This window comes from Leishmania major, chromosome 32 (assembly GCF_000002725.2).
Source record: "Leishmania major strain Friedlin complete genome, chromosome 32".
In the NCBI taxonomy this organism is placed as follows: Eukaryota; Euglenozoa; class Kinetoplastea; order Trypanosomatida; family Trypanosomatidae; genus Leishmania; species Leishmania major.
The window spans coordinates 609,524-636,460 of NC_007273.2; the positions used below are offsets into that span (position 1 = coordinate 609,524).

Genomic DNA, 26,937 nt, shown 5'->3' on the forward strand with positions numbered 1-26,937 from the left:
CAGCACAGAATGCCTGGCTTTACGCGTCGCCGTCGCTCCTCGGTGTGCGGCGTGCTCGCTCAGTCACTCCGCCTACATGCCTACCTTGGCCTCGCGAGCGCACAGAGCCCCCTTTCATGAGCTGTGAGGAAGAGTGCGTTGGGCTGAAGAGAACCACGTCGAGCGTGAAATGAGACAAGGACCGTGTCGGACGTTGACGCTGCGGATGAGAGAAGATAAGGATGCCGCCACGGCTGAGGGTGCGAAACAGGCCGCACAGAGAGTACACACAACGATTAAGCGAAGGGAAACATGTCGCCGCTTGACGTCACGTAGAGCATCCTTGCCACACACGCAAGCGTGCTCCTGAGGTGATCTACGGAGCTTGCAGCCTCCGCTTGCGAGCGCGTTCTTCTTTTTCTCTTTGGGTTACGTGCTCGAGGTCGCTGAGCGCAGTTGTTTACGGCCTTCTGTGTTTCGTCTGAGCAACTGTAGCAGCCATGAAGGTTTAAAAGGCAGGGGGTACCCTCCTCCCTCCCCCACACAAAAAAAGACATCCCCGCACTATATGCTAGCATTGCATGCTGTTGTCGATGCAGCGTCATGCTGGTGAGGGGCTCAAAGCAGAGACACAGCCCGCCGCACTGGATGTGTTCCGGCGACATATGAGAACGACGGTAAGAACAACAAAAAACACCTTGACCACTTTTTCTGTCGTTTTTCTTGTTTTGGAGGGGGAAGGACGGGCCGCTTCTGGTCAAACCGCTCCGACACCGATATAAACGTCTGTTGCCATCTCAAAGTGCAACAGCCCATCCCCCCTTCCTCCCCCTCCCCAAAGCAGAGACGAGCAGCAGCTAAAAATGGGACACAACGGAACCCAGAAGGAATGACATAGCAACGAAACAACGACATATGCGGCACCCACCCATGCGCGCTGAGCACCCGCGTGTGTGTTTTGCTCATCCGCGTGAAGGAGTGCGCAGCAGAAGGTGGCGTTGACGGACCTCTTGCTCGCCGTCAGCGCGGCACTAAGCCCGCCCCGCAGGCCGAGCAGCGAGACACCGTATCACATTTGTGCACGAGCCAAATGGCACGGCGAAAAAAAAAATCCCTCTCTCTCTCTATAGATAGATATAGATATAGATATAGATATTAGCTATAGATATATAACCAAAGACGTATGAAGAGGCGGAGAGGGAGGCGGTTTCGCTTAGCCTGCAAACGCCACACAAAAAAAAACGCACGGCGCTCGGAAGAGGAACAACGAGGAGCGAGGTGGTCGTGCAGCGGAGGGGGGGTGCCCAAGGCACGCTTCTCCTCCTTGAAAAAGGGAACGATGACGCGCGCTCAGCGCGACAAAAAGGACACGCCGAAACCCTCGAGCATGGGTTTAGTGCGCCGACGACGTACCTTGGAAGCCGAAGCGCAAGCGGTGCGCTCGCCGCGACGGCCGCACATTTCGCGGTGCCTCGTTGCGCACTGCCGTATTCGTGTTCTGCATCCAGATACGCGCGTTGAAGACACGAAACAGCTCCTTGTTGAGCTCTCGAAAGTCAATCACCTCGGCAGAGTCGAAGAAGAAGCTGATCTTTGTGCCATCATACTGGTACTCGCAGTCGAGCACCTCCATGGAAAGGTGCAGCCGATCGGCAATGTCGCGACACGTGGTAAGTGCCAGCCGCTCCATGCTCACGTGCTCGCGGTGCAGGCGGTGCACCTCCTCGTCTGTGGCAACACGGATCACCTCCATGATGGGCCCCGCGTTTCCTGGCGGTAACACGCGGGGGTCGAGGGACTGAATGGTATCCGCGTCGTATGCCTGCTTGTGAGGATTCCACAGAGCACATTGCACCACGAGCCCGCAGTCGTACCCGCGGTCTCCAGGCACAATGACGTAAGCGCCTGCTTTCACGGTCACAGGGCTCAGAAAGCGACGCAGCCGGCCGCGCTTGAACTCCACGTGCGTCATGTAGCAGAACTGCGCCGCCGGCCACAGACGCCGCCTCGGGTGCTCCGCGACGTCATCGGAGAGCCGGGGTTGGGTGGCGGAAGCACTCGCAGGAGTTCTGCTCGTGTCCCGCACGTCGGAGCGCGCAAGAGAGGGCGGCAGTGCAACACGCGAAGGGGAGCCTTGCATAACACGCATTAGGGACACACGAGGCTCTTCTGTATCGAGCGGGTATACACACGCATCCACGCTCCGCTTCGGGGCATCAAAGGGAGACTCTGAGTAGCTTATCCCGCACGAGGCTTGACCGGAAGTGGCGCCGCTCGTGGCGGTGTCGCGACTCAAGAGAGCCCACACCACATTCTGAGACTCGATGACGAGGCGTCGCGTGTTTTCCATGACTGTTTGGAGGAGGTAAAAAGCGTCGCGCTCCGAAGCCCGACGCCAAGACAGCGCAGCGTCCGTTGCGCCAGGCGTCGCAGGATAGCCGCGCGCACCGGATTCCCCCGCGCTGGTAACGGTTGGAGATCGCGAGGTACATGTGGCTGCAGAGGGGCTCGTCTCCGCCCACACGTACAGCTGCTCCGCGAGGAGCTGAAGATAGCCGTTGACGGCCCTCATTTCGGAGAGCACCTCTAGGGGACCCATGAATCTCCTCTTGACCGGTAACTCGTCGACGGGTGTGGCCGATGCCGTGTCGGTGGCTCGATGCGGCCGGCCGATAAGAGTGCAGAAGATGTCCTGGGTACCTTCAGAGGTACCCGCAGCCGCCGAGACTATATCGAAAGCTCTCGGGCGTAGGTCTAAGAACAGCTAGTCTGTCCTGTCTACGCAACACCGCATGAGCAGAGCACGACAGCAGCTGCGAACTTGTGGTTCAAAGGAGTGTGGTAGAGAGAAGGAGTGCAGGAGCGCAAAATCTGCAGGTGCATAGGCGGGAAGGCCACAAGAGCACAAAAGGACCCGTAGCGCGATGGGGATGGGTCGCAACAATATGTAGGGGCAAGCATCCGGCCGAAAACGTGCGGGCGCCACGGAGGGATGGCGGTGCGTTTTTCGTGTGTTCTGTTTCGCTGGTGCTCTTTGCCTCGGTTGTTGTTTGTGGCGCGTTGATGTCGCGTTGTTTTGCTCGGTGTCGGATGGCTGCAGGGAGACCAGCGACTATTTGGTGCCTTTGCACTCCACCGCAGGTACACGAAAAACACACGCGAAGGCGAGGAGAAAGAGACGCGAGGGCATGAAAATGACCTACGGTGGGAGTCGCACTGCAGGACGGGGTGTGGCACCTCTCGTACGCGAGCGGTGCCGCCATTTCTTTTTATCCCTTCCGATATCGCAAAAGTGGCTGAGGAAAGTGCCCTCTCGTTTACACAGCTCAGCAGGACTAGTTGGCGCCCCAACAGAGACGCGCGACCGGACTGGACATTTCAAGTATGCTCGCCCGTCTCTTTCCCCGCCTCCGAAGAGGGCGCCCTCGGGGGGGGGGGACGAGGGTTACCCGCCAGGTGTATGCACACTCCAAGATTAGGGGTAGGGGAGGTCTGGTTCGGGAAAAGTCTTCTGCACGCGTCTTTTTACCGTTGTTTTGGGGGTTCCGCCGTAGAGGCGTGGAGTGGCGGCAAAGCGAGACGCTTGCGTCTGCCCCTGCCTTCCTGTGCACAGGAACACCACGATGACATCCATGGTTGCAGTAGCGTACGCGCATTCTTCTAAGTGTTTCTTTCTTCGCCTCATTTCCTCGCCTCCACTATCTACTGGAGGGCCATGTGCAGCACTGACTCGCCCAGGTAAAACGGCTGCTGCGCGTCATCTGCCCCTTCCGGGGTGTGCCCAATCCAGAACAGCAGAAGGCGCTCAGCGCGGCGCTTAACGAGAGAACGCCCTTGCGGGCTGTTCTCTACACCTACATCCTCTGACGCGGGTGGTGATGGCATCAGTGGCTCCATGGGCGGTGCTGGGAACACGCGAATTAGCGGTGCAATGTGTTGGATTTCAACGAAAGCACCGCCGGTCTCCGTTGCCGCCGCAGTGCTTAGAGAGCCTGCCTCACCGCTGTCCGTGCCAGTCTCGCTATCGGTTCGCCGACGTACTGTCTTTGGATTCGTCGGCGCAGAAAGCGATGCCAAGGAAGACAAGCACGACTCCGACAAGGTCACCCCGGCCAACGCGGCAACGCGCTCGGCGACCAGTCGTAGCGCGTGCACGGAGAGGTGAAAGGGCTCGCACATTCCGAGGAAGCGCGACTGGAGCGCTGGCCCCAAGCGAGTGCGCCAGAATCGCTCTGAGGCAGCACCCGTTGGCTGCAGAAGTGAGGTCAACAAAGCTTCGCAAGTCGCCCGTGCTTCTAGTGGGGTGGTGGCGCTGCGGAGATCGTGCTGCAGGAGGTGCTTCGCCGTTCGCGCGACCATCTCCACTTGGCACCAGTGCTCGACTGCAGCTCGCGTTGTCTGCGGTAAACGATGCAGAACGTACGCCAGGTATCGCAGGTTAAGGCCGTTCGCGTGCATCAGCTCACTCAGCGTCGGAACCATGAGAAAGCTGCCCGCTTTTCGGTAACCTGCCGCGCACCGCACCGCAGTGGGGCAAGCCTGCCCCAGTAGGTCGACAGGAGCATCCTCTCCACTTGCATGCCCTAGTACCAGTCGCGTGTAGCAGTGCATGCACACACGGCAGCACTGCAACGGATTTGTGCACACCACAAAGCGTAGTTCGTTGGCGTCGATTTCGCCGTGGCACGAGTTGCAGGGCTCGACAGGGAGCAGAGGTGCGGCCACGGGGAGTTGAAACCCGAGGGTGCCGGCCACACGTGTGATGCCCTCTGACCTGATCCACGTGCCTGCCGCATAGGACTGGGACGCAAGTGCCGCCGATCTGCACGCGTGTGCAGTACTGGCTCGCGTCGCCGACTCCTGTGACGTGCAGACGCACTCGTTCGGGTGCCATCGCGTCTGCCATCGGACGAACACCTCCGGTCGGACGCGATAGCACAGCAAGCTAGCGTATAAAGACGAGGCACGTGAGGGGCCGACCAGCTCGTCCGACGTCTTTGATAGCGGTGATAGCACGGCGAGAGAGAGGTCCGCGCGGTGCAGAGGCAACACGGGTGGAAGAAGGCGGTGGGTCTGCGACAAGTATAGCCGGCGGTCGCGTCCTGCGTACACACGCCACTCCCGCGGCACGTCGCCCCCCTCGAAGCCAAGGGCATCACCAAGACTCCTCAGGAGCTCAGAGACAAGCGCCGATCGCGGCAATGGCGGCGTTGGCGTGCAAGCAGAAAGGGTGTCGTCATCACCCGCGGCAGCAAACATGTTGCTATCACCCGCCACCAGGTTTGCCGACCCATAGGGAGGAATCGTAGAGCACAAAAAGGAAAAGCCACCAAACGTGCAGCAGGCGTGAAGCGGCACGTGAAGAACGTGTCGCGGTGCCACAACAGCCAGCATCTCCTGGTGTCGATAGATGGCGTGCCCGCATTTCATCGCCATCTCATCGCCACCGAGGACGCCATCCGCCGTGTCCACGCAGCGCCGCAGCAGAATACCGCCATCGAAGTACACTTGATCGGGAAATTGCGGGTGTGCCGCAACCTGGCGGCTCGGCGGCGGCATCGTCGCCTCCTTCCATATCTGCACTACGATGCGCTCAACCTCAGACCGAAACGCGGCAATGAGCGCGTCCAGTTGGGCGTGCCGTGCTGCCTCAGGTGGCGCTGAAGAAAGAATAGAAGAGGTGGGCGCAGCGGGGGGGAAAAAGTCCGCCCCCAGCCAGCGCAGCTCCACCGCCCGTTGGTATTCAAAGTTCCAATCCCGCGCTACCCTCTCTCCGGGATGAATCGTGTCCCAGTAGTAGGCATACAGCTCCGCATCGCGAAAGAGAAAATGAGCTGCTGCAGTGCGAGAGAAGTCTGCGCAGGAAACAGACGGCAGGACGCTGTGCCAGCAAACCTGCGTACTCGGTAGCGCAGCTCGCGGGGACGGCGCCTCGACGCTGTCAGAGGCCGCAGCGGGGGTGGCACGGGTGTCGTACACGCGGAGCCAAAATGGTGCAGCGCCGGCATCCTCAGTCGTTGTCGCTTCAATCGAGTCTGAGTAGGCGATCCACCCTAGCGTGCCATCGTCGCACCGAGTGCTGATCCACCAGCCGCCAAACACGTCGCGGTATCGAGACCCCTCAAGTAAGACGGAACCCACAGGAACTGTGCCAACGGCCTCGCCCAGCGGACCGGCGTAGAGGAGCGCCTCTTTTAAGGCACCCCAGAAGACGGGGGAGTGCCTGCGGCGCGGCAGGCCATTCGGCAGCGCAGAAGGCTGCAATGAGGTCGATGTGGCCACCGAAGCCATGGTGTTCGGTGGAAGCGCTCTCGCTCTTTGAAGCGTTGGTCGCCGCCGGGGTGCCGGAGATGAGAGCGGGGCGGCGTCACCCGTCCATCGAGGCGGACGAGGCTGCTTCGCTGGTGACGCACTGCTGCCATTGGCGGCGCTCTTCTCTCCATTGCGCTCACTGCCCATGGTTTGAACAGGAGAGGAGGCTGTCGGACGGACGGACGTGAACGGGTACGGGCACCTTGCCTCACACAACAACCATGTGCTGCAGTAGTACCTTCGGAAACGGGGGGAGGGCAGAGAGGCGTCCATGTCGCCAAGCAGGTCGAAGACCAGCAGATAGAAAAATCAGGATAAGAAAAAAAACAACGGGAGAACACTGAAGGACGTCTCCACGACACTGAGGGGGGGGGAGGGAGGCTTCATCAGAACGCCTCGGGGTACTGTGGCGTTCTTCCTTCTCGTCTGCACCTATTTTTCATTTCTCGCACGTTACAGCGCCGCCCCCACACCCCCAACGGATTGTTTCCCTTGGGGAGCCACTCATGGCAACAGCAGCACTTGACGAGGGAGTTGCAACGCCCCCACATCAAAATGCATCAGTCTACCCCACGGAGGGCGTTCCTTACAATATATTGCTTTGGCTGTTCTGTACGTCCCATGTGTGTATATACATATGTATGCAAGCATATATATATATTTACATATATCAATGTGTTGTTCAGCAGACAGCCGTCACACACCGCAACCAACGAAACACATGTGCCAGAAAAGACGATGGGCGACCAGGAGCACTCCTTCCCCCTCGCCCACCGCGTAAAGCAGAAAAGAATGAGCAATAGAAAGACGATTCATTTCAGGCAGCACATCACGTAGAGAGAAGGGGAGAGAGTCATCCTTTCGATGCATCGGTGGTGCCCTCCCCCCTCCACACACACACACACACACACACACAGACAGACAGACAGACACCTTCAACATCGCCACGACGAGACGAAGAGAAAAGGTGCATGAGACGAGCATAAGCGCGTCCGCACTCTAAAACATGCGAGTGCATCGCATACGCGCGGCACCAGGATGGCCCCTCCACAAAAAACGGAGGCGCACACAGCACCCCATTGCGACCTCGCCTCTCCCACGGCTTCTCCCACATCAAAAAAAAAAAAAACTGGGCAGTTGTGGCTCATTCTCCTTTTATCGATGCTGCTTAGTTGGGATGGGATTTTTGCCGGAATCGCTCCTTCAGAACACGCAGCTGCTCCTCCAGGCGTCGCTGCATCTGCAGCACGTTGTTCAAGGTCCCTGTTTTGTGTGTAGACAACGGATAGAACTGCGTTGACGGCGTCCGCTGCGCCACGCTGTCCTCCTCAGTTATGGGCGACAAGAGCGAGCTTCGAAGGCGGGTAAAAGATGAGCTTGACGGTGATGCCGTCCACCTCATAAACGTTGGCGGACGCGGTTGCAGCTCATCACAGAAGGAGGCCCCCGATGACCGAATGTCTTGCTGCGGTACATACTTGTCCTCATCCCGCGCTGGCGGCCACAGCAGCGCTCGGCGCGAGCTGCAGAGAGAAGACGGCTTGCCCAGGACCTGCATCGGCCGATGTGTCTGCCCTGCTACGTGCCGCGAGCGCACCGCTGCTGTTGCGGTGGGTCGCATGAAAGGGGCGCGCACGGGGGTCGGAGTGGCTTCACCGGTCAGCGACGACCGACACAAAGCGGAGGACGAGTTCATTGTCGCGGCAGACTGCCCGAGCGTCGCATCCACGACACGGGGTACAAACTGTGCACGCTGCTCAACCGAAGTAGGCGCCGCCAGCGCCGTGGCACTGGAGGTGGTGCGCGGCATCGGCTCTTCCGACAGTAGCGGTGGAGTTTCTGGGAGGGCTGCTTGTGGCGCCGCGCACGCAGGCCCCTGCGCAAGGCGAGGGGGCAGCTGTTGCGTCGCTGGTCGCGCGGGAGACTCTGGCAGCATCTCTGGGTCTTGTCCCCGCTGCTTGCGGTCCCGATAAGAAACGCGGGCTACACTGTCTACAGCACGCGGTGACGAGCAGCGCGGCTCCACCAGCACCGTCCTCAACGTCGGTGACGGAGTCAAACGGAGCGCGGGCGAAGAAGAGCCTCGCGAGATCGAGAACACTGGGAAAGACAGCTCTGGTGGGGCCAGATTGCTCTCAAGCACCTCCGTTAACGGCGCTCGCTTGCGCCAACGCCGACGTGGTCGTGCGGACGCCTCTGACTCTTCGTGAGGTCCTGTTTCCGTCACCGATACCACTGCAGTTGCCTGCTTAGCGTCGTCCGAGGGATCTCGCTGCAGCGGTGGTGTCGCCGTTCGAACTCGATCGCGATCCTCGTAGGCGAACAACGGCACATCCACTGGTGCAGCACCATCATTAAGCATCTCATCAAGCAATACAGGGGGCGCCGTTGTCGTCTTCCGGTTTGCCCGCTTCGCGGTGCGGCGACGCGTGGAATTCACACCGCTTTCTTCGGCCACACCCGGCGTGTTTGCCAGTGCCGGGGCGGCTGCCTCTGGTCCACCTGCCTCGGTGGCGATGATGACCGTTACGGAGGTGGACGGCGACGGCACCTCGCGCACCACGATGGTTGGAGACGAAACAATATTCGAGAGAGGGGTCTTCGCGACCGATGTCGGCTGCACCGGTGGTGCGGACGTGTTCAGGGGTTCCTCCAGCACCACGCAAGGTGTGGCTGTGCGCAGCCAGTCTAAGATGGCCTCTTTTTTCTGCTTCGACAGATACGAAGCGTCGAGCGCGGCTCGAGGGGACGTGTTGGTGCCGAGCGCAGCAAGCGAAGCCTGAGCTGCTGTCCGAGTCGCTGCGACCGGGTTCGAGATCAGTGGCCTCGTGTCCCTGACAGACTGTGTTGGTGTGGCAGGTTGCCCACGTTGGAAGTCCTCGCCAGCTCGAGGTGCGTTGGCGCGCTTTACGTCGCTTTCCTCATCCACGGCAGCTTCGCTGTCGGAGTCCGCTGCGGGGGGAGGAAGTGGCCGATAGTACCGCCTCTGCACATACTTAAGCTGAATCCACTTCATTACTTTGGCTGAGGCGTCCCGTTCCCCAGGTTTGACGTAGCTGGCGGGAATGGTGGCCTCGTAGGCACGCTTGGCGCGCTCGTTGCCCATCTTTGACATGAAGGCGATCTGCTCCGGTTCCCAGAGATCCATCGTACAACTTTTTACCTTGCTGATGTGCACGCCCAGCTGACGATGCAGGCCGCTGCAGCGGATGCAGATGAAGACGCCGAGATTCACACTCGCCCATGTCGGGTGACGCGCGCTGCAGTCCATGCACTCAGCATTGGCGGGATGCTTCAGCAGCTCTACTAGCTGTCGTTGACGTTCCTCCTGCACTTCCTTGGTCTGCCGCTGTACGGATGCCATGTAGACGCAGCGCCTGCAAGAGGGAAGCGATCGTTGGGTGACACGTGGGTCGGCGGCGGAGGGGGTGGGCGCTGGTGGGAAGGAGGGAGAGAAACGAGGTGCGAACGAGTTCCGCTTCTCTGATTCATCGGCGTCGAAAAAAATGCCGCCACGCATACGACCCCACCAACGCCCTGGAGCAAGAAATAATACAAAGGAACAAATAGCATACAACAACGACAGAAACCAAACATAGAGCTAAAGAGAGATACCTCCAGGGACGCACGAGGTGGCTGGTGCGGGTGCGACGACACCACGCGGTGTCACCTCCCCAGTTGGTCTCTCCCGCTGTAGCTGACGCTTTTGTGCCCGGGGTTATTCGTCGATTCCACGACGCCGGAAAGTGGCAGTGAGAGGTGGAGGAAGGAGCAAGCCGGTGTGTGTGTGGGGGGGGGGGGGGGGTTGAGTGCTACTCTTTGCGGTGGTGACCTATTTCTTATGCAATCGAGTGTGGGCAGTACGTACGCTCCCTGTGCGTGCGGTCCTCCAGCACGGGGGGACGGAGAGGGAGAGAAGGAAAGGGACCGTCGATGAGAAGAGACGCGCCACCAACGCAGCGCGGATGGACAGGGCCATGAATGACACACACATGTGTGTGCGTGTGTTTGGGGGAGGGAGAGAGGGGGGCGACGGACTTCTACAACCAAGTCCGAACCACAAAAAGGGAAGAGAGGAGAGAAAGCGAGAGAAAGCACACGAGCGAAGAGAGCATGCGCACCGCACGTGCGCCGATAAAGGACAGACCCATGTGTCCATACATCCTCTCACGAGGCAGCCGTGAGCAGCGACAGTGTCTGCTGAAGGCAGCTGAAGAAAAAGAGGGAGCCTGCTCCGCTGTGTAAGCCTAGCAGAGCACCAGAAACAACATGCTCCCTCTCTCCTTATCACTCCCCGTCGCAACAGAAAGAGCTGATGCATGCTAAAGGCAACTGCAATTGACGTTGATGGTGGGGAGGCAGGTCGCGTTACACCCTCTTCCCTTTTCTACTTGCATTTGTCTCGTGTCGCTCGTTTCTGCCGCGCTGCACCGTGCGGAGTACGATTGCTCTGATATTGCACAGGGCACATTGATGCTCCTCTTTTCCCACCCTTCTTGCAGCGGCACATATGCTCAAAGCCTCACACACACCGTCGTACCAGCACGCATGAAATTGCCCTGTGCGCACAGCTGCGACACAACGAATGAAGAAGGCACCCCACCGACGGAGGGCGGCGAGGCAGCAATGGAATAAGAAGTCCTAGCATCAAGCGAGAGAGAGAGAGGCGTCCTGGCCGCGGGGCGAATAATAACAGTGAAAAAAGTAAGGCACAACAAAATGGGAGGAGGCGTCCGTGAAAACGTGCGCGAGGAGATACAGGGTGGGGGAGGGAGGGGAACATCGACAGCAACATCGGAGGCATACATGCAGGAAGGGAGCGCGAGCGAGAGATGGAGTGTACGTGCGTGCACGGCACAAACGTATCGGGAGAGGAGAGAGGGGCGGTCGAGCAAGCGACGAGATGAGATACGAAAAAAAAATGTCCTTCCACTTTTTGTCGTTGTTTGCAAAGTAATAGCATTGGCGCGGGCCGCGTTGCTCATCTTTTTGGGGTGCATGTGTGGAGATGCAGGAGATGGGGCTTGGTGTGAGTGGTGCTCGTTATGGATGGCCTGAGAGAGGGGAGGGAGAACAACAGAAAAAAACACATGGGCAAACAACAATAAAGCAGTTCAGCAAAGGAGATCGGAGGCTGAGCAGGAATCACGTTTCAGGTGCAACGACAAGGAAAGGCACCCGCGCATCACTCGCTGCGGTATACGTATGCCCCTCGCATCCTCGTTTTCATCGGGACGAGTAGATGTCGTCCTCAGACAACACGCGTCCCCACTCGCCAACCGCGACGAGCCCTCCACCCTCATCGGTTTCCGCCTTCCTCCGATTCACTTCCCTCAGGCGGACAATTCGTGTAAAGTAGCCCAGCGAAACAAAAGACGTCGGCAACGAAATCCGCGCTCGGCACGACACCTGCATCAGTCTCACACTCCACGAGCACACTGTACGAACAGAGAGAGAAAAAGAGAAGGCGGCCACTGCAAAAAAAAAAAACAGGACAAGAGAACGAGACGGGAGAGTGCGCGCATTGCCAGCGCCCGAGCACACACTAGGCGAGATGGGCAACAACACTAGCAGCCAACAACAAAACAAAAGGAAGCCAACGAGACGACCAGAAAAAGGGGAGAGAGCCATCAAGAGAGAGAGAGAGAGCATGAGAAGAAGACAGAAGACGTGCCAAAGAAAGCAAGAGGATCATGATAAACTGTTTGTTCTCGTGTGTGTGTGTGGAGCGTGGGTAAGGGAAAGAGGTGTGCGCCGAGAACGTGTGCGTGCTCTCATCACGAGCGAGCCAATCAGTTGTCGTGGGCCTTTGTGCGCGTGTGCGAGGTGACACGCTGTCTATCGAATAACGCCAAGGAGGCATGCATTTTCGTGTCCACACAGACACGCACCTGCGAGCACGTACAACACGGTGAGCTATGAGGTGGAAAAAAAAACGAAAAACAGAAGGTAAGGATAGTACTTGGATTCACCGTGTTCTACCTCTTGAACCCTAGCGCAAGACAGCGACGGACATCTTTCATTCGCTTGTCACCGAGGTCGCTCAGCACGCACCACCCAGCGTCAATGCTGAAGGGAGCTCAGCTACCTGTCGCTCAAGTCGTTGGTCGACGCAACAAACACAAGCGCCTTCGCTCCCTCAGCTTGGCACGTCAGCTTGCCGTACGGCACCGCAAAGCAGTCGCCGGCGTTCACCGTCGTCCCGTTCACCTTGGCAGACCCCTCCAAGCAGAAGCCAAGGCCTATTGTCGGTAAGGTCACGGAGGTCGTCCCGTTGCCAGAAGCGTGCTCGTACTGCAAGCGGTACAGCGAAAAGTCCGGGAACTGTGCCGGTGGCCGGTAATACTGCACCTGCCACTGCGCCGCGTCCTCGTTGCTCTTCCTCTCGTGAGAGGCAGACGCAAGCCCGGTCGTGTCGTACTTCAGCATGCTTATGAGCGTCGGCACATCCTTCCACTTCGGTGTGAGTCCAGCACGCACGACGTTGTCGCTGCATGCCATGATCTCGACACCGTCGCCACTGATATACGCGTGTGGCTCGCTGTCCGATAGGAAGAGAGCCTCACCGGGCACCATCTGTACGTAATTGAGGAAGTAAACCATCCAGCAGCCGACATCATCCGGGTACTGCCTGTAAATGCGAGCAAAGAGCTCGTCCTCGGCGCACTGCGCACCCGTCTCCTCGATGCGCTGGAGGTGCAGGCGCAGCGTCTTCGCGACGATGTCGTCCGAGGCAGCGTACACGTTCGTCATCATCGCCTTCAGCGACTGCTTCTCCTCGTCGCTGTCCGCTGCAGGCAGCGCGCTCTCCGGCGCCATCATGTACTGGCCCAGCACCGCGTCGGCGCCCACAAGCTCTGCCAGCTCCGGAATGCGCTTCAGATACGCGATGATGGCGCCGAGCGGTCGGAAGCAGCAGAGTGCCTCAAAGGAGGTCAAGGCGCAAATGAGCTCTGGCTTGTGGTTCGGGTCCTTGTACTTATCTGGCCTCGCTGCGTGCAGCTCCTCGGCAAGCTTCTTGCACGGGTGCGCCTGGATGGACAGCGCCGTGCGAATCGACAGAATCTTCAGCAGGTAGGGCACTGTGTCACGGAAGATCGTGGCCTGGTGAGCTTCCGAAAAGTACGTCTTCTTGTTCTCTGGCTGCTTCAGGAAGTCCTCGAGCAGCTGCGCGTTGCCATCGGCAATCTTGGACGGGCAGTTGGGGTGCGTGCCTACCCACAACTCCGCAAACATCTTGCCGGACTTGTCGTTCGTCAAGCCCTTCATCTTTGCCACGAAGCTGGACGCGGCATCCTTGCCCCAGGCATAGTCCTGATGGCCCGCCTCAAGCTTTACGAGCTCAGACATACGCACGCAGCGCAGTTGCGTGCGCGGAAGACGGTGGTTAGGAGGAGGAAGGAAGAGGAGGCAGGGGAGGGGTGGCAGTGGTGACAATGCCTAGTATGACGAGAAGGACAAGCACGTGACGTTACTAAACAACCCTCCAAAGAATATTATGTTGCTCTGCTCTTGACCGCTTGAAACCAGCGAGACACGCCGTACGTGTGCGAGTGTGGCGACCGCTTCTGGCTTGCCGATGATTTTATATGTATGTATTGTTGTGCGTAAGGAGAAGCAGCGGGAAACGTGGGCAGAGAGCGGCTGAGGAAAATGGGGAGGAGCGGGGGAGAGACGGCAACCCAATGAGAGGGATGCCAAGACGCTGTGCGACGCGCTACTGGGACAGAGCAACGAGGGAAAAGAAGAACGACGGGAACGAAGCGACCAGGTGACACCGGGGGAACAGCTAGGCTGTTGGGTCCGTGGTTCATGTAGCAGGTTCACCCTCTGAGAGGTGTGTGGGCAGACGTGTAGGTTAATGTATGGACGCATTATCGATGGAAAGGGGAGACGAAGAGGGAAAAGGTGGAAGCGTGGCATGATGCGGTGGGAAGCAGCGCGGTCGCGGTCTTACGTGATTCGCTCAAGAAGCGTCATGGGCTTATCCCTCTTCCCCCGGAGACATCGCGCTAGCATGCGTAAGAATGGTGGCGAGGCGCGATGCGGCGTGTCGCGGCACCACGGCCACAGAAGGCACAGGTGAACGTAGCTCACCCCGCACAAAGGGCAGCGTCCGCCTGCGGAGGCAGGTTCGTTGGTGGCTTTCTACCTTGGAGGGATTTGATAGCAGTGAGAAAGTGGAGCAGTGGTTGCACAGGGAGGAAGGCTGTATTCGAGACAGCGAAAGCGGAACAGAATAGAACACGCGCTCTTCCCTCTTGCCTCGTCCTCCAAACAGACAACTCTGAGTGGCGGAGGCCGGTGTCCTGTGTGTGTGTGTGTGTGTGTGTGTGTGTGTGTGTGTGTGTGTGTGTCAGCCTTGTCCCACACACTACGTACACAACAAAACAAGCAACAAACAAAAACAAAGTTGGCAGAGTCACATAGAAGATGCAGAAGTAATGTCAGCATATATATATATATATATAGATAGATAGATGCACAACGTCAGGTAGTCCCCGTCGCTGCAACGGGCATGGCACGTTGCTCGCACCGTCCGTAGAGGCACACGCCACCTTTACCGAGGTGATTCTCGGCCAAGGTGAGAGGGAAGGTAGAGCAACTGTCCCGAGTGCGGCATCGACCTCCACGTCGCCCACGTCTTTGCCGCGGCCTCGACGCCTGGGATGCTTTGGGTGAAGAGCAGCGAGGGCCTGTGCACCGATATCATCCGTGGCGAAAGATTCACAATGCGCAGGTGCTCGAACTTGCGCACGCGACTCGACGCGACGTACACGAGGTGGTCACACGGAAACATATCCCCGGCGTCAAAGAGCACGGCATGGTCCAGGGTAACGCCTTGGATTTTGTGCACGGTGAACGCGTACGCCGGTGTCAACGGCATGCACGCAGCATCCAGAGTGAAGCACCAGTCTTGCTTCGTGATTGAAATCGGCAACGTGATCCAAGGAATCGCGACATCTCTGCCGTCTGCGTCCATCCGCACTACAGGCACCTGCAGAGCGCTTGCGGCGCCGCCCGGTCCGTTCCCTGTGGAATACACGACGACACGCTCCAGCAGGTTTGCCGAAGTCGCACGTGCCTTCATCTCCTCGGGCAACAGACCCTTACACGCCGAGAACGATCGAAACCCAACCACCCTGCCAAGAGAGCCGTTCACATACTGAAGCGTCAAGTTGCGCAGCAGCATCACACGACACCCGACCTTCAGCCGCTTATCCTGGAGCACGGTATCCTTTCGGATAGCCTGGCGCAAGTTATCCTGCATAAACGGTTGCAGTCGACGCGTTAGCTGCCGTACATCCACAGCTTCCACACGCACAAGTTCTCGCGGAAACAAAGCACCCAGTGGCTGCAGGCGAGCGACTGCACGTACGTGCTCCTGGGGGCCAGTAAGGTTCCCCGACGTGGCCTTGCCGTCTCGGGCGCCGGGGACTCCAGACCACATCTCCAGTACATTCTTCACAGTGCATCGTCGGTCCTCTGCGATGCGCTGAGTTGCGCCACTGCAGCGCACACACACGGCAGACAAGGACGTGGAGTACGAGAGCGGTGAGGGGAGACCGCAGACCTGCACAGAGCCGCGAGGAAAGAGGCAGACCTCCTCCAGGTTACGAGCGACGGCAATCGCCTCCATGTCCCGTAGTCGCCCTCGCTGCTTGCGCGTGACTCTGGCACTTCCAGTAGGGGAGCAGACACGATAGTGCACAAGCAGTGTGGCTCCGCATTGGCCGCCGTCGTCGGCACCTTCTTGCCTCTGCCCTGTTGTAGTACCAAAGTTAGGCGCACGCATCGCCTCTGTCATAGTGAGCTGCGTTGGAAAAAGTCGCTCCTCTCCCTCCAGCTCCAACATCTTGCGGTCGTTGTAGTTCTTGACGGCCCCCTTGGTCGGTAAAAGGCGCACGGCATCCTCGACCGCCGCGTTCAGAAAACCGGAGCGCGACAGTCGATAGGGAAGCCTGCCCTGCCGCAGGCGATTCAAGTCAGCGGCGAACCGTCGATCTTGCTGGCGCTGTGGTTCTCGAAGCTGTACATGAAGGAGATGATGGGTGAAGCACCAGCTCTCGAACATGGGCTTGTCATAGTACCACAGGTCGCGGCGGCGACCCGTCCCGGCGCTACAATGAGAGGCGCGGGAGACTCGCTTACTCTTGCTGTGCTTGGCAGCCGATGCACTCTCTACCTCAGACGCGGCCGCGTCGACGGCGGCGCGGCATGACTTCTCTGCCACCTCAGCGGGGGTCGTGGCCTCGTCTGCGGACCGCTGCGCATCGTCGCTCTCAGGACTGACGCATTGGCAGACGATGCAGTCGCCGTCTTGGTTGGACCTTTCGTCACCAACTTGACAGTGCCGCCGCCGTCTGCCGAAAGGGGCGCCGGGCGAGGCGAACGGCGTGAGTTGCAGAAAGTCACCGGAGAGAATCATCTGCAACCCCCCGAACGGCCGGCTGGCGTCACGCCCTGCCATGCGACGGGCTGCCCGCTCAAAAGACTCAAGCACCCCCGCGTGCAGCATGGAAACTTCGTCGATGACCACTACGTCCACCTTCGCGAGAACCCCGGTGTTTCTGAATCGCAGTCGACGCCGGTGTCCGAGTTGGTCGACCGAGGGATCTGTAGTGAAGTCATCTACGACCACCTCTTCCTCGATGCCTGCACCATCGCCGCCTCCGTTCTCGGGGCCTTCGTCGATATCGAAGGCGGCATCCGTCGGTGGCGGCTTCGTCAACAGGTCCATCATATCATCTGGAGTGGGTACAAGGACGCCAAAGGTGCTGTGGAAAGTGTTGCCACCGATGTTCAACGCGGCAATACCGGTGGAGGCCGTGATGGCGATGCGGTATCCCTCTGATGTCAGTTTCGCTGCGATGGCGCGCAATAGATGCGACTTGCCGGTGCCCGCCTCGCCCCCAATGAACAGCGATGCACCTTGGCACGCCAAATCGCACACAGTGGCTTGCTCACGTGTCAGCAGAGATTCCGTTCCTGCTTTGTCTTTCCCTGGCAAAAACACAACGTCGGAGACCGTGCTCGCCCCTGTCAGATCAGCAGCGCCGGTAACGTCAAATCGACTGCGGCGCTCCATCTCCCCTTTCGTCGCCATCGACTGTGATCCGCTGTTCTGCGAACGGCACTTTGTCCAATGCTCGCTGCATTCGGTACGCTGTGCAGCCGCATACCTGAACGCGTCCGGGGCCGAAGCATCCGCTGGGAATTGCGGAGCCCCAGGCCGGGGCGGTGGCGGCGGTGCATTCTCCCAGTGAACAGTCGCTGTGGCCGAGGTGGCGGCTGCACTTCCCTTCACGCGTGTCTCAACTTTTGGTGTGAGCTTTGTCTGCACTCTTCCGCACCGGATCGAGCGGCACCACATTGGGAAAGAAAACGAAGAGAATTGTGCCAGTAACGGTTCTGATAAGGACAAAAAAAGAGAACAAGTTTAGCACCGAACCAAGGAGTTCGCCCTCTCTGCCTGAAGAGCGTCATTCGGTGCCACCGCCCCTCAACGCCCGTGTTGGCCTTGTGTGCGCGTGTAGGTGCCCGTGCAGAATCGTAGTCCAGAGTGGAGCACAGAGTGGCAGCGATGAAGCGAGAGATTCCAATAGATGAAAGGTGGTGGTGGCAGAGATACAAAAAGCAGGTGCGAAAGGAGAGCATTGCCGCCCTGAGAAAGAGAGGGGGGCGCACGTAGACATGCCCGCCATACATACATAAAGCAAGAGGATCGGGGGAGTGGCAGAGCAGCCAGTCCCCGCAAAAGAAGCACAGAGAAAAATGTGCACAACACACCAAGCGATCGAGAATGGCGGATCGCTTCGCTGGAGGTGAGTGCTTGGATGCTGCAACGGCATCCGTCGCCAGGCTGCACGGTTTGCACGGATGTGCTGTACGCACGTCAAAGCCCCCGCCTCTTGTATCGTCTCGCAAAAGACGACAAAAGCGCACAGCTCCGTCTCTCATCGCATGCGGGGGCGAGTGCCTTCCGGCAAAGGGTACCGAGGCGTGCCCGCTTTGGCCTCTAGGGGACAGGCGGGGGGGGGAGGGAGGGGGGGGCGGACGCCGTCGTCGCTTCGACCCTCCTTCTCCCTCTCCCTCTCCCCCACCCGAAAAAACGAAAAGCAAAGGGTAGGCACCCAAAATGGATGCGGATCTATTCATCCAAAACGACAGTAAAAGAAGAACACACACAGCGCGAACGTCCAGTGGCGGTGGGGCGAAGGCGCGCGGCACACAACAGCATTGCGGGCACGGCACGAGCGGCGTGATAAGGGAAACGGCTACGGAGTCCCCTTTAAAATCATGACGCAAAGAATGTCGTGTGTGAAAGACACTTACTGGCCAGCCCAGGAGGTCAAGAGGCACAAGAAAAAGCTGCGTTCTCGCTTACACATCCATGTAGCGAAGCACGGGCGGCGGGGGTGCGAACTCGGCGTTTCGTGACCGCGCAGAGACCGTGAAGCGCTGATAGGATGGGATGTCCTGGTGCTGCTCCTCCGCGACCAGAGAGTGTAAGGACTGCCGAAGCAGCTTCAGCTGGCGGTGCTCCTCGGCTGTCACGTACAAGCGGTGGCAGCGCACAGGTGGGAGCCGGTACTCCGCCGTGTCGCCCTCAGAGTCGATGAGCCCGCGCATTCGCAGAAGAGCAAACAGCTCCGCACCCGTGACGGGGCAGAGAATAGTGGCCTCCACGTTCAGAGAAATCGGCTTTGGTCGTGCAGCTGGCTTCGGCGCTGACTTGCGTGACCTGGCCGCCGTGGACACACTCCCCTCGCGCGTCGCCGACCAGCGCGCCGCTGATGTTGACGACGGCGCGTGCCGAGACCCGGAGCGTCGCGGCGCTGAGGAGACACCATGCTGAATCGATGCAGTCGTCCGCCCACTCCTCCCTCGATCACTGTGTGCGCGCCCTGCCGTCGCCGCCTCAGGTGATCGTCGGTACTCGCGCGAGTCCGCCCGCTGTTCCCCGGCTGCTGGGTTGAGCTGCGCATCGCTTGACGGCATCCGTGAGACCCTGACGTGACGAACGGTCGGGTCGAAGACACCACGCGGCACATTTGCCGTGCGTGCTTTCGTGGATGGCACGCCGCACCGCGACCACTGCCATTCGCGCGACACCGCCGTCGTCTCGTCGCCGCTGCCTACGACAGAGTCATGTAGAGACCCATGAGTAAAGAGCCGAGCCTCAGTTGCGTTTTCGGTGTCGGGCTCCGTGGTCGCCGGGAGCACTTCCACATCCGTCCAGGTATCGCCTTGACCATGCTGATACCGCGGTGTTGTCTGTGGGAGTGGGGCAGTTTCGTGCGAGGACGACTCATCCTTGTCGGGCGAGCGCGTCGGGGTGGCCGTTTCAGCGCGCGTACCCGGCGGTGGCCGGGGTGAAGGACTTGAACCGTCAACATCGCTCACCGCACGAGACGCGGTGAGGCCTCTGTGAGGAAGCTCTTCCCGGGGCGCTGTGGCGTCATCACTCACGGCAAATTCGGCGGGAGCCCCTCTCGTTGATAATGGCACGACGGAGTGTGGAGAGGTAGTCGTGAGCTGCATCATCTTCTGCCGCAGCCGCTCCTGTACGACGCGAAAAGCATCAAAAGAGGTCGCCTCATCGGCATGCATCGTGTCAACGATCGTGGTGTCGGCTGCGGTGATGCACGACTCCTCGCGAGGAGTGTTCTGTGAGGTGCGCCCTTCTCCATTGCGGGAGGCTAGATCCACGGTGTTCGCGGCGAGTGACGCCGTGGGTCGGCGAGGGCTTGGAAGCCGCTCTCGAAACCCGTATGAATGCAAACCCGCAACGCCACACGGCATGAGTGGAACGGGCGAAGAATCCGTGGTATCTTGTCCGGTGTTTACAGCGAAGGCTTCGGGGGGGATCGTGGCAGGGGCTTTTGGCACCGGGCTTGACCGACCACCGGTGAAGCGTACAATGTCCTTTGTTACAACAGCCTCAGACCAGGAGCCGGAAGCGTGGTACCGTGCAAGCTGCAGCATCGCATTCACTCCAGAGCCAGGCTTCGCTGCACGGGCGCGTGTTATGGAGGCTGACGGGCTGCTCGTGCCAAAGTGGTGACCAAAAGCAGCATCCTTCCTTGAGGCGCTGTGCACTTGATTCACGTCCCGTTCGCTGATACCATCTGTGCGCGGCACTTGACTCTTGCTCGTGACTGGCCGTGAGATAGGCGCCGACGATGGGGGTGTAGCCGTTGAAGTTATCGGCTTTGTTGCCGCAGGCGTCGCCGCAGAGCCTGCTGCTCTCGCCTCCACAAAGTAGCGATGCTCGAAAGAGCGACGCTGCTGCTGCTGTTCCACTTCCTGTTCTTCGACTGTGTGGCACAGGCTCGACAGACGAGCGCGCATCGCGCTCATACGGGCCTCGAAAGCGTCGCTCATGGTGAGGTACACAAGGAATGAGGCGCACCCATACGCGTCCAGTCTGCAGTCGCGCGAAGAATCAGCCTGGGAAGCGGAACAATCTAAAAAAAAAAAAGTGCCTCCCTCAGTAGTCTGTTTTCGCCCTTTGCATCTGCGTAGCCTGGAATATGGGCAGTAGTGCAAGACGCGCGGAAAAGGGATGGTTGAGAATGCAGCAGTTCAGAAAACAACATAAACAAAAGGAAGACAGAGAGCGAGAGAGAGAGAGAAGTTCACACAAGGATACAGAGGAGAAACCGGGGTAAGGACTAGATGAGTAGTGCCATGACGACCTTCATCCCCTACGCCACCCTCTGCTGTTCTGACGACCACGGGCAGCTTGGTCAAGCAATGGCGTTAGGCATCTTGCTGCAAAAAGAAGGACAATGGTACTCTCCCTCCCCCGCCCTATCCCTCCTGCAGTTACAGCAGCACACAAACATGCATACACCCCACCCACGCGCGTCACTTCATCATTGGACATTGTTATTTGCATTTTTATTGTTGCTGCTCAAAATCTGGATGGTCCCCGAACCCCGAACAACGAAAAGGAATCAGCGAAAGCTCTACACAGGGTGTATATATAACTTAACTAACGAGTACGATGAAGGCGACCGGTCACACAAGCACACACCCAGGAGATGCCAACACGTAACGTGTTGCGCACGTCAGCAGAACATCACACAATGAGAAGGCCCATCGAAAGCAGTCGCGCTTCTTACCGGCCGTTCCTCAGCTGCAGTTTTCCCCTCCGTGCCTCCAACGCATGCGAGCGTGTGCGGGTGTGCGTTTTGGAGCGTCGCTCCGGCGGTGGTTCATCCAGAACCACGAAAGAGCATCGCATATACACGAAAACTTTACAAGGTAAAAAAAGAGAAACGAAAAAGGCTGAAGGAGAAGCTGCACACCCGAAGCAGCAGCCAAAATGTTATGTGCGCCCTCGAATCTGTCCAACGAAAATCCACGCGTCCGCCTTCTCTCCCTTATCTGTCCCCAGCTTCGGTAAATCAGAACAAGAGCCGCAGACGTCGAGGTTACGGCACACGTGCGCAAATATGAGCGACGGCACGCTCACAAAACTCCAGAGCGCAATGGGCCTATTCCTCCAAAACTACGAATGTGTGCCCTCACTCAGGATATATGGAAAATCGAGCAGAGAGACCGGACGCACAGGCCACTGCACCTGTTGCGTCTCTTCCCACGACCTGCTTGTCTCCGATCTGGTATTGAGATGAGACGCACTACACAAACAAAAACGCTCCAACACGCGATCAAGACTGAGCATGAATGCGCCACGCACATCACCGGAGCACACCAGCACACACACACACAGACACAGCCGCGGAATGCGGACGGACACAAAAAGAGCAGGTAGGCTGTGAAAACGTCCACAACAGGAGAAACAGTTCCACGATACAGAGCTACATCCTACATCGAACGAGGGTAACGACGAGATGCCAGAAGGCAGCCAACAGGAAACACGCATCAATGCATACTCCAGTACCTGCCGGTGTATGCACGTGCCTGTCCAACGTGTGCGTTTCCCACGCCCGTGTGCAAATCCGCGAAGGCATGCACCTCTGAAAGATAAGCGAAGTAGCAAAAAAAAAAACGGGGGAACGGAAGAAAACGAAAAGAAAAAGAACTCCATCGTCCGCTTTGTACCTCCTCGCCAGATGCGGTGTATAGGCTGGACGGATCCGCTGTTGGCGCGCGCCAGAAACGAAGCGAAATGAGAAGAGACAGAATCCTGAAGGCGTGAAGAATGAACCAGCACAGCCCCACTTTACCGATTCATCAGCAGCGAGCACAGAGGAAAGGCAGAAGGAGATAACGACAAATATAGCAGAAGGCGATGACCCGCATTGCTCAATCAACCGCGGTAGAGGTGAGTAGCCTCGATGGAATGCTTCATATATTCCGTTTTTCTTTGGAGCATTATACTATAAATTCACGAAATACGTGTTTGGTAGGATTTTTCTCAACGTTTTCACGTACGAGTTCCTGTCCTTCGTTTTGTTTCGGTTGTTCTCTGCCAGGACGGAGCACCGCCTTTCCCACTTACACGTGTGCGCACATGTCGCTCTGCTTCTCTGTACGCGTGGGGAGAGGTAATGAGAGGCAAGGCTGGGTGAGTGGGTACTCGCCTGTGGAGGCGAGGAAGCGAAGGCACGGAAGGCGCTGAGGCAGAGCCGACCCCCGTTCTCCTTTTCCACCTTTCACTTTGCGATTGCAGCATTGGATCCATTCGGATTCAAAACGAGACACAGAGCGCTGGATTCTTGCTTTTTTCTCCCCATCCTGCTTTTACGTCCTCACTTTGTCTCGCTGGCGAACGCGTGTATGATTCCTTTCATGTCTCGCCCTCTCCTCAGTCTACCGCGTATCTTTCACATGTCCTGCATCAAGTATGAATACTTCCCCTCCGTTTATTAACGTGAGAAAAATGCAGAGGCAGCGCAGAAAACTGGGGGAGGGCAGAAATGGAAGAACGAAGAAAGAGGGTGTTTAACACGGAGGGCCGTACCCACAGGCATAGAGCACGTCCTTTATTCAATAGCATACACACGTGTCTATGTTGTGTCTGTGTACAGAGGAAAGTGCAGAGCCGCCTGCCGTTACAGCTTCCTTGACACACACACGGTGGAAACATGCAGGGGGTTGGATGGCGGGGGTGGGGGAGGCTTGCTCTCAAGGCACGGACAGCGAAAACAAGGCGAGAAAACATCCATAAGGTCGTTTCGAATCCTCTCGAGCAAACATGAAACCACAGGTACAGCTGACAGTTGAAGCGATCGCTTTCACTGAACACGGGAACCGAAACCACACCAAAGAAAGAAATAGAAATATCACTCGTCCTCATCCCTCGATCGCGCCGCACCGCGGTGGCCCGATCAAAGGCCACCACGACAGCGAAACAGAGCAAGCATAGGAAGGAGGTTTTCACATCTTTTCTTCTCCCGAATGGAGCGGTGCACTCACTGGCGGGCGTACGAAACGAAGGGGGAGGGGGGCAGGTGAGAAGCGAGAGAACGCGAGGGCTCATCGTCCGCACTCGCTGTCCACGAAACGACGCCGCCACTGTACATCTTGGTCATCAAGACGGGACGCTGGTCAGAGAGCTGAGAGTGAAAGAAGAGGGTCAGAAGGGCGTGAGAGGAGTGGGGATGTGAGGACGATGTGTCTGCAGATTATGGAGAAAGGGACGGAGACACGTGAGGTACGGGAGGGGGGATGGAGACGTGAGCAGACGAGATCAAGGCAAGAGAAACGGGCACACAAGGGAGGTCCGAGTTGGCTTTTTGGTGGAGGGGGTAGCGTGGGCGAGGTCACCCCACACCCACACAGACGCTCGCACCCCACTCACCATGCGCGACGACTCGGGCCGAAAAAGCCGAGCTCACCAACGGGCCAACGCGAGAAAGAAAAAGGCAATCGAAAACAGGCAGAAACTCGAGTCGCGAAGACAGAAAGAGAAACGAGAGAGCAACGGAGAGAGAGAGGGCCGACGTAAAAGCAGGAAAGAGGGAGAGGGAGCACGGGGAAAAGGGTGAGGCCGAGAGATAAAGCTAAAACAAAGGAACGGAGGAGGAAGAGACACAGAGAGACAGCAAGAGATCGGAGGCGGGACGCATGGAGCCACAGGTACGCCAACGAGAAGACGGCACGGAGGGCAAGAAGACGAGCGACAGAGAGCGAAATTCGGGGTCATTTTGTGCATCAGGCCAGTGTGCAAGTGCGCAGAAAGTAGCCAGAGGTACGTATGCCTCTGCGTCTGTGTGTGTGTGTGTGTGTGTGTGTGTCATGAAAGTGGAAGCAAGCAGCCTCGCGTGCGAAGACAAACGAGGACACACGTTGAAAAATGACCACAGACACGCACGAACACATGCAAGACAAAAAAATACAAACACAAACAAAAGAAGAGCAGCGCGCCCGTCAAGAAACGGGTCTTTTCGCGCGACAGCCGTCATCCATCGCTATCATTGCAGCCGCCGGTCGCCCGCACATCATGCAAAGTACCGCGAAGGCGATTGCACAGTGACCGCCACACCGGCACAAAACGCTTGTCCATGTCGTCCACGTTTATAACCGTCAGCTTATCTGACATCTCATCCTCGTTGTGCCGGCGCGACTTCATGCCGAGCAGCCGACGGCTGCGGTAGATTTCGTCAATGAGCTGCACGTCCCCTGTCAGGAGCACTGTCTCCATACCTTGAAGCGCCTGCAGCACGCGATGCATGACATTATCAGCTGCTTGCGGTTGCCCGCCGCAGGGTGTGAAGAACACCTGCTGCTTCTTCACCAAGATCTCCCAGATGGAGCGCTTGGTGGTGCCGGCAGCATTCACGGACACGGCGCGATTCGGCAGCGGCTCGCAGACAGTCTGCTCGCTCGGCCACGCGCGATGATGGCGTGTGAAGCACGAGCCGAAAAAGCTCCACACAAGCACGTGATCGAGCAGTTCAACGTCGGCGTACGGCGGGATGGACTTGAACTGATTGAAACCAAAGTTGTCAAGGTCGACGAGGACGATGACGGGGAATATATTTGGCTGTGCACGCATCTCCGAGTACCGCGAGAGCACACGAAGTGTCTCACACTGAATGCAGTGGCAGTCCTTCGACATCCACGCGTCGCCGCTCATGAAATGAGCGTTATGGCGTGCGTCCTTGTCGTCGCACGCGCCGGCCACAATGCTGAAGCCCTCCTCACCTGAGCGATGGAACCTCACAAAAGCCTTCCCGCCTTCTACCGCATCGGCTACGTTCTCGGCCGCCACGCGATCATCCTCATGCGATGCGCAGGAGACGTCTACGTCATCAAAGGAAATTTCCTTGAACATGGCTGCTGAGCGCTCAAGAACACGAGCAGCAAGCAAAGGAACGTCACAAGTGCCCAGGACCGTAGCGAACGCATGCAGGGAACGCAAAATAATACTTTAACGAGAAAGGGGGGCAATAGCGCTTGGTGCTGATGTGAACGTCGATGAGGTGGAGAGTCACCCAGATTCTTTTGTTCGCTTCTCCTCGATGTGTCGTTCCGCCTGATATGTGTACCGCGTTACCTCCGCAAAGTCGAGGAAAATAGCGTGTGTGCGTGTGTGTGTGAGGCAACCAAGTAGATGGGCGAGGCGCGCCTTCGTCGATGGCTGATGTGTATGTGCGCAAGGAAATGCACAAAACGGGAGAAAGATCGCCCAACCCCCCAACAGCCAAACACGACCGCTTCAATGCAAAGAGCGGGTGGGTGAGTCGGGGAGGAGGAGCAGGAGGAGGGGGATACCTCCTGCGGAGTTACCAGCAAGGCAAGCGAAAAAAGCCCCTCGTTTGTTTTTCGTCACAGAGCTTGCTGCACGGGTCCTCGCCACGCAGAGAGATGATAGCGACGAAGACGATGAAAACGCGTGGGGTCAAGGGCGGGAGAAATAGCGCGACCGGGCTAGGCGGAGAGGCTGGCGAGAGTGTGTGTATGTGTGTCTGTGTGTGCTAAACGTGACGGTGGACGGCGGTGGGGGCAGGGGCAGAGGGCGGACTACAGCTAGTGACAGATACCCATCTGGATGGAAGGATGTGGCGTGAGAATTCGGGATTGGGAAATAAAGCTCACCACGCCGCGGCAACAGAGCGTCGGTAGATGCGCAATGAAATTCGATGGAGGCGGGCGTCACCAAAGATACAACCAGAATCGGTTCCGTGGAGTGACGCGTGCAAAAAAGGCCGCGTGTGAATGTCATCGTTCATGGCCACCACGAAAAAAGAGAAAGGCAATTCGCAAAGGAAACCACAAGGCAGTTGGATAGTGCAGAGCAGAGAGGCCGGAGTGCTTCACAGGGGAGGACGTAAGTTGAACCCCCGCGGCCTGGAGTGAGACTCGCGCGAGAAGCAGAGCAAAATGGCAACATCGCACGCGCGGCAGCGAGGTGAGCCGATGAGAGGAGATGGAGGGCAATACTCGCCTCGAAGGGGGTCTGTGAGACCGCGTGGGGGCGAGGTTACACAACCACACACAAACACGCGATCGTGCCTTTACACAGTTCCCCGTTGCCTACTCATCGTTCTGCTTTTTCTTTTCGCATCTGCAGGGTCGAGCTCACCCAGCAGCCCGTGAGTGACGTTATGCGAAGGCAAGGGGGTTACAGTGTCTCTCCCACACATACGGGGGATACATGTAGTCTACAATCAACCACAACCTCACGTCAGCGGACGCGACAGACACGCGCGCATTTGTCGTCTGCGC

General features: G+C 58.2%; 6 protein-coding genes and 1 pseudogene across 6 annotated transcripts, besides 1 other annotated feature; all 7 read right to left on the reverse strand.

Annotated features, from left to right (window-relative positions):
* Positions 1–1,372: 1,372 nt before the first annotated feature.
* Positions 1,373–2,578, reverse strand: LMJF_32_1550 (conserved hypothetical protein; the record flags this gene model as incomplete). Its single annotated transcript, XM_001685420.1, has 1 exon — positions 1,373–2,578. The coding sequence occupies one exon, from the start codon at positions 2,576–2,578 to the stop codon at positions 1,373–1,375; it is 1,206 nt and encodes a 401-aa protein (XP_001685472.1).
* A 1,103-nt stretch (positions 2,579–3,681) lies between these two features.
* LMJF_32_1560 (conserved hypothetical protein) lies at positions 3,682–6,438 on the reverse strand (the record flags this gene model as incomplete). The annotated part of the gene is made up of 1 exon (XM_001685421.1): positions 3,682–6,438. The coding sequence occupies one exon, from the start codon at positions 6,436–6,438 to the stop codon at positions 3,682–3,684; it is 2,757 nt and encodes a 918-aa protein (XP_001685473.1).
* Positions 6,439–7,459: 1,021 nt separating this feature from the next.
* LMJF_32_1570 (conserved hypothetical protein) lies at positions 7,460–9,655 on the reverse strand (the record flags this gene model as incomplete). The annotated part of the gene is made up of 1 exon (XM_001685422.1): positions 7,460–9,655. One exon carries the CDS (start codon positions 9,653–9,655, stop codon positions 7,460–7,462), a length of 2,196 nt encoding a protein of 731 aa, XP_001685474.1.
* Positions 9,656–12,375: 2,720 nt separating this feature from the next.
* PMI (phosphomannose isomerase) lies at positions 12,376–13,641 on the reverse strand (the record flags this gene model as incomplete). The annotated part of the gene is made up of 1 exon (XM_001685423.1): positions 12,376–13,641. The coding sequence occupies one exon, from the start codon at positions 13,639–13,641 to the stop codon at positions 12,376–12,378; it is 1,266 nt and encodes a 421-aa protein (XP_001685475.1).
* A 1,210-nt stretch (positions 13,642–14,851) lies between these two features.
* On the reverse strand, positions 14,852–17,665 carry LMJF_32_1590 (annotated as a pseudogene).
* Positions 14,852–17,665: a sequence feature.
* Positions 17,666–18,675: 1,010 nt separating this feature from the next.
* On the reverse strand, positions 18,676–20,679 carry LMJF_32_1600 (conserved hypothetical protein; the record flags this gene model as incomplete). The annotated part of the gene is made up of 1 exon (XM_001685425.1): positions 18,676–20,679. The coding sequence occupies one exon, from the start codon at positions 20,677–20,679 to the stop codon at positions 18,676–18,678; it is 2,004 nt and encodes a 667-aa protein (XP_001685477.1).
* Positions 20,680–24,667: 3,988 nt separating this feature from the next.
* LMJF_32_1610 (conserved hypothetical protein) lies at positions 24,668–25,543 on the reverse strand (the record flags this gene model as incomplete). Its single annotated transcript, XM_001685426.1, has 1 exon — positions 24,668–25,543. The coding sequence occupies one exon, from the start codon at positions 25,541–25,543 to the stop codon at positions 24,668–24,670; it is 876 nt and encodes a 291-aa protein (XP_001685478.1).
* Positions 25,544–26,937: the final 1,394 nt, after the last annotated feature.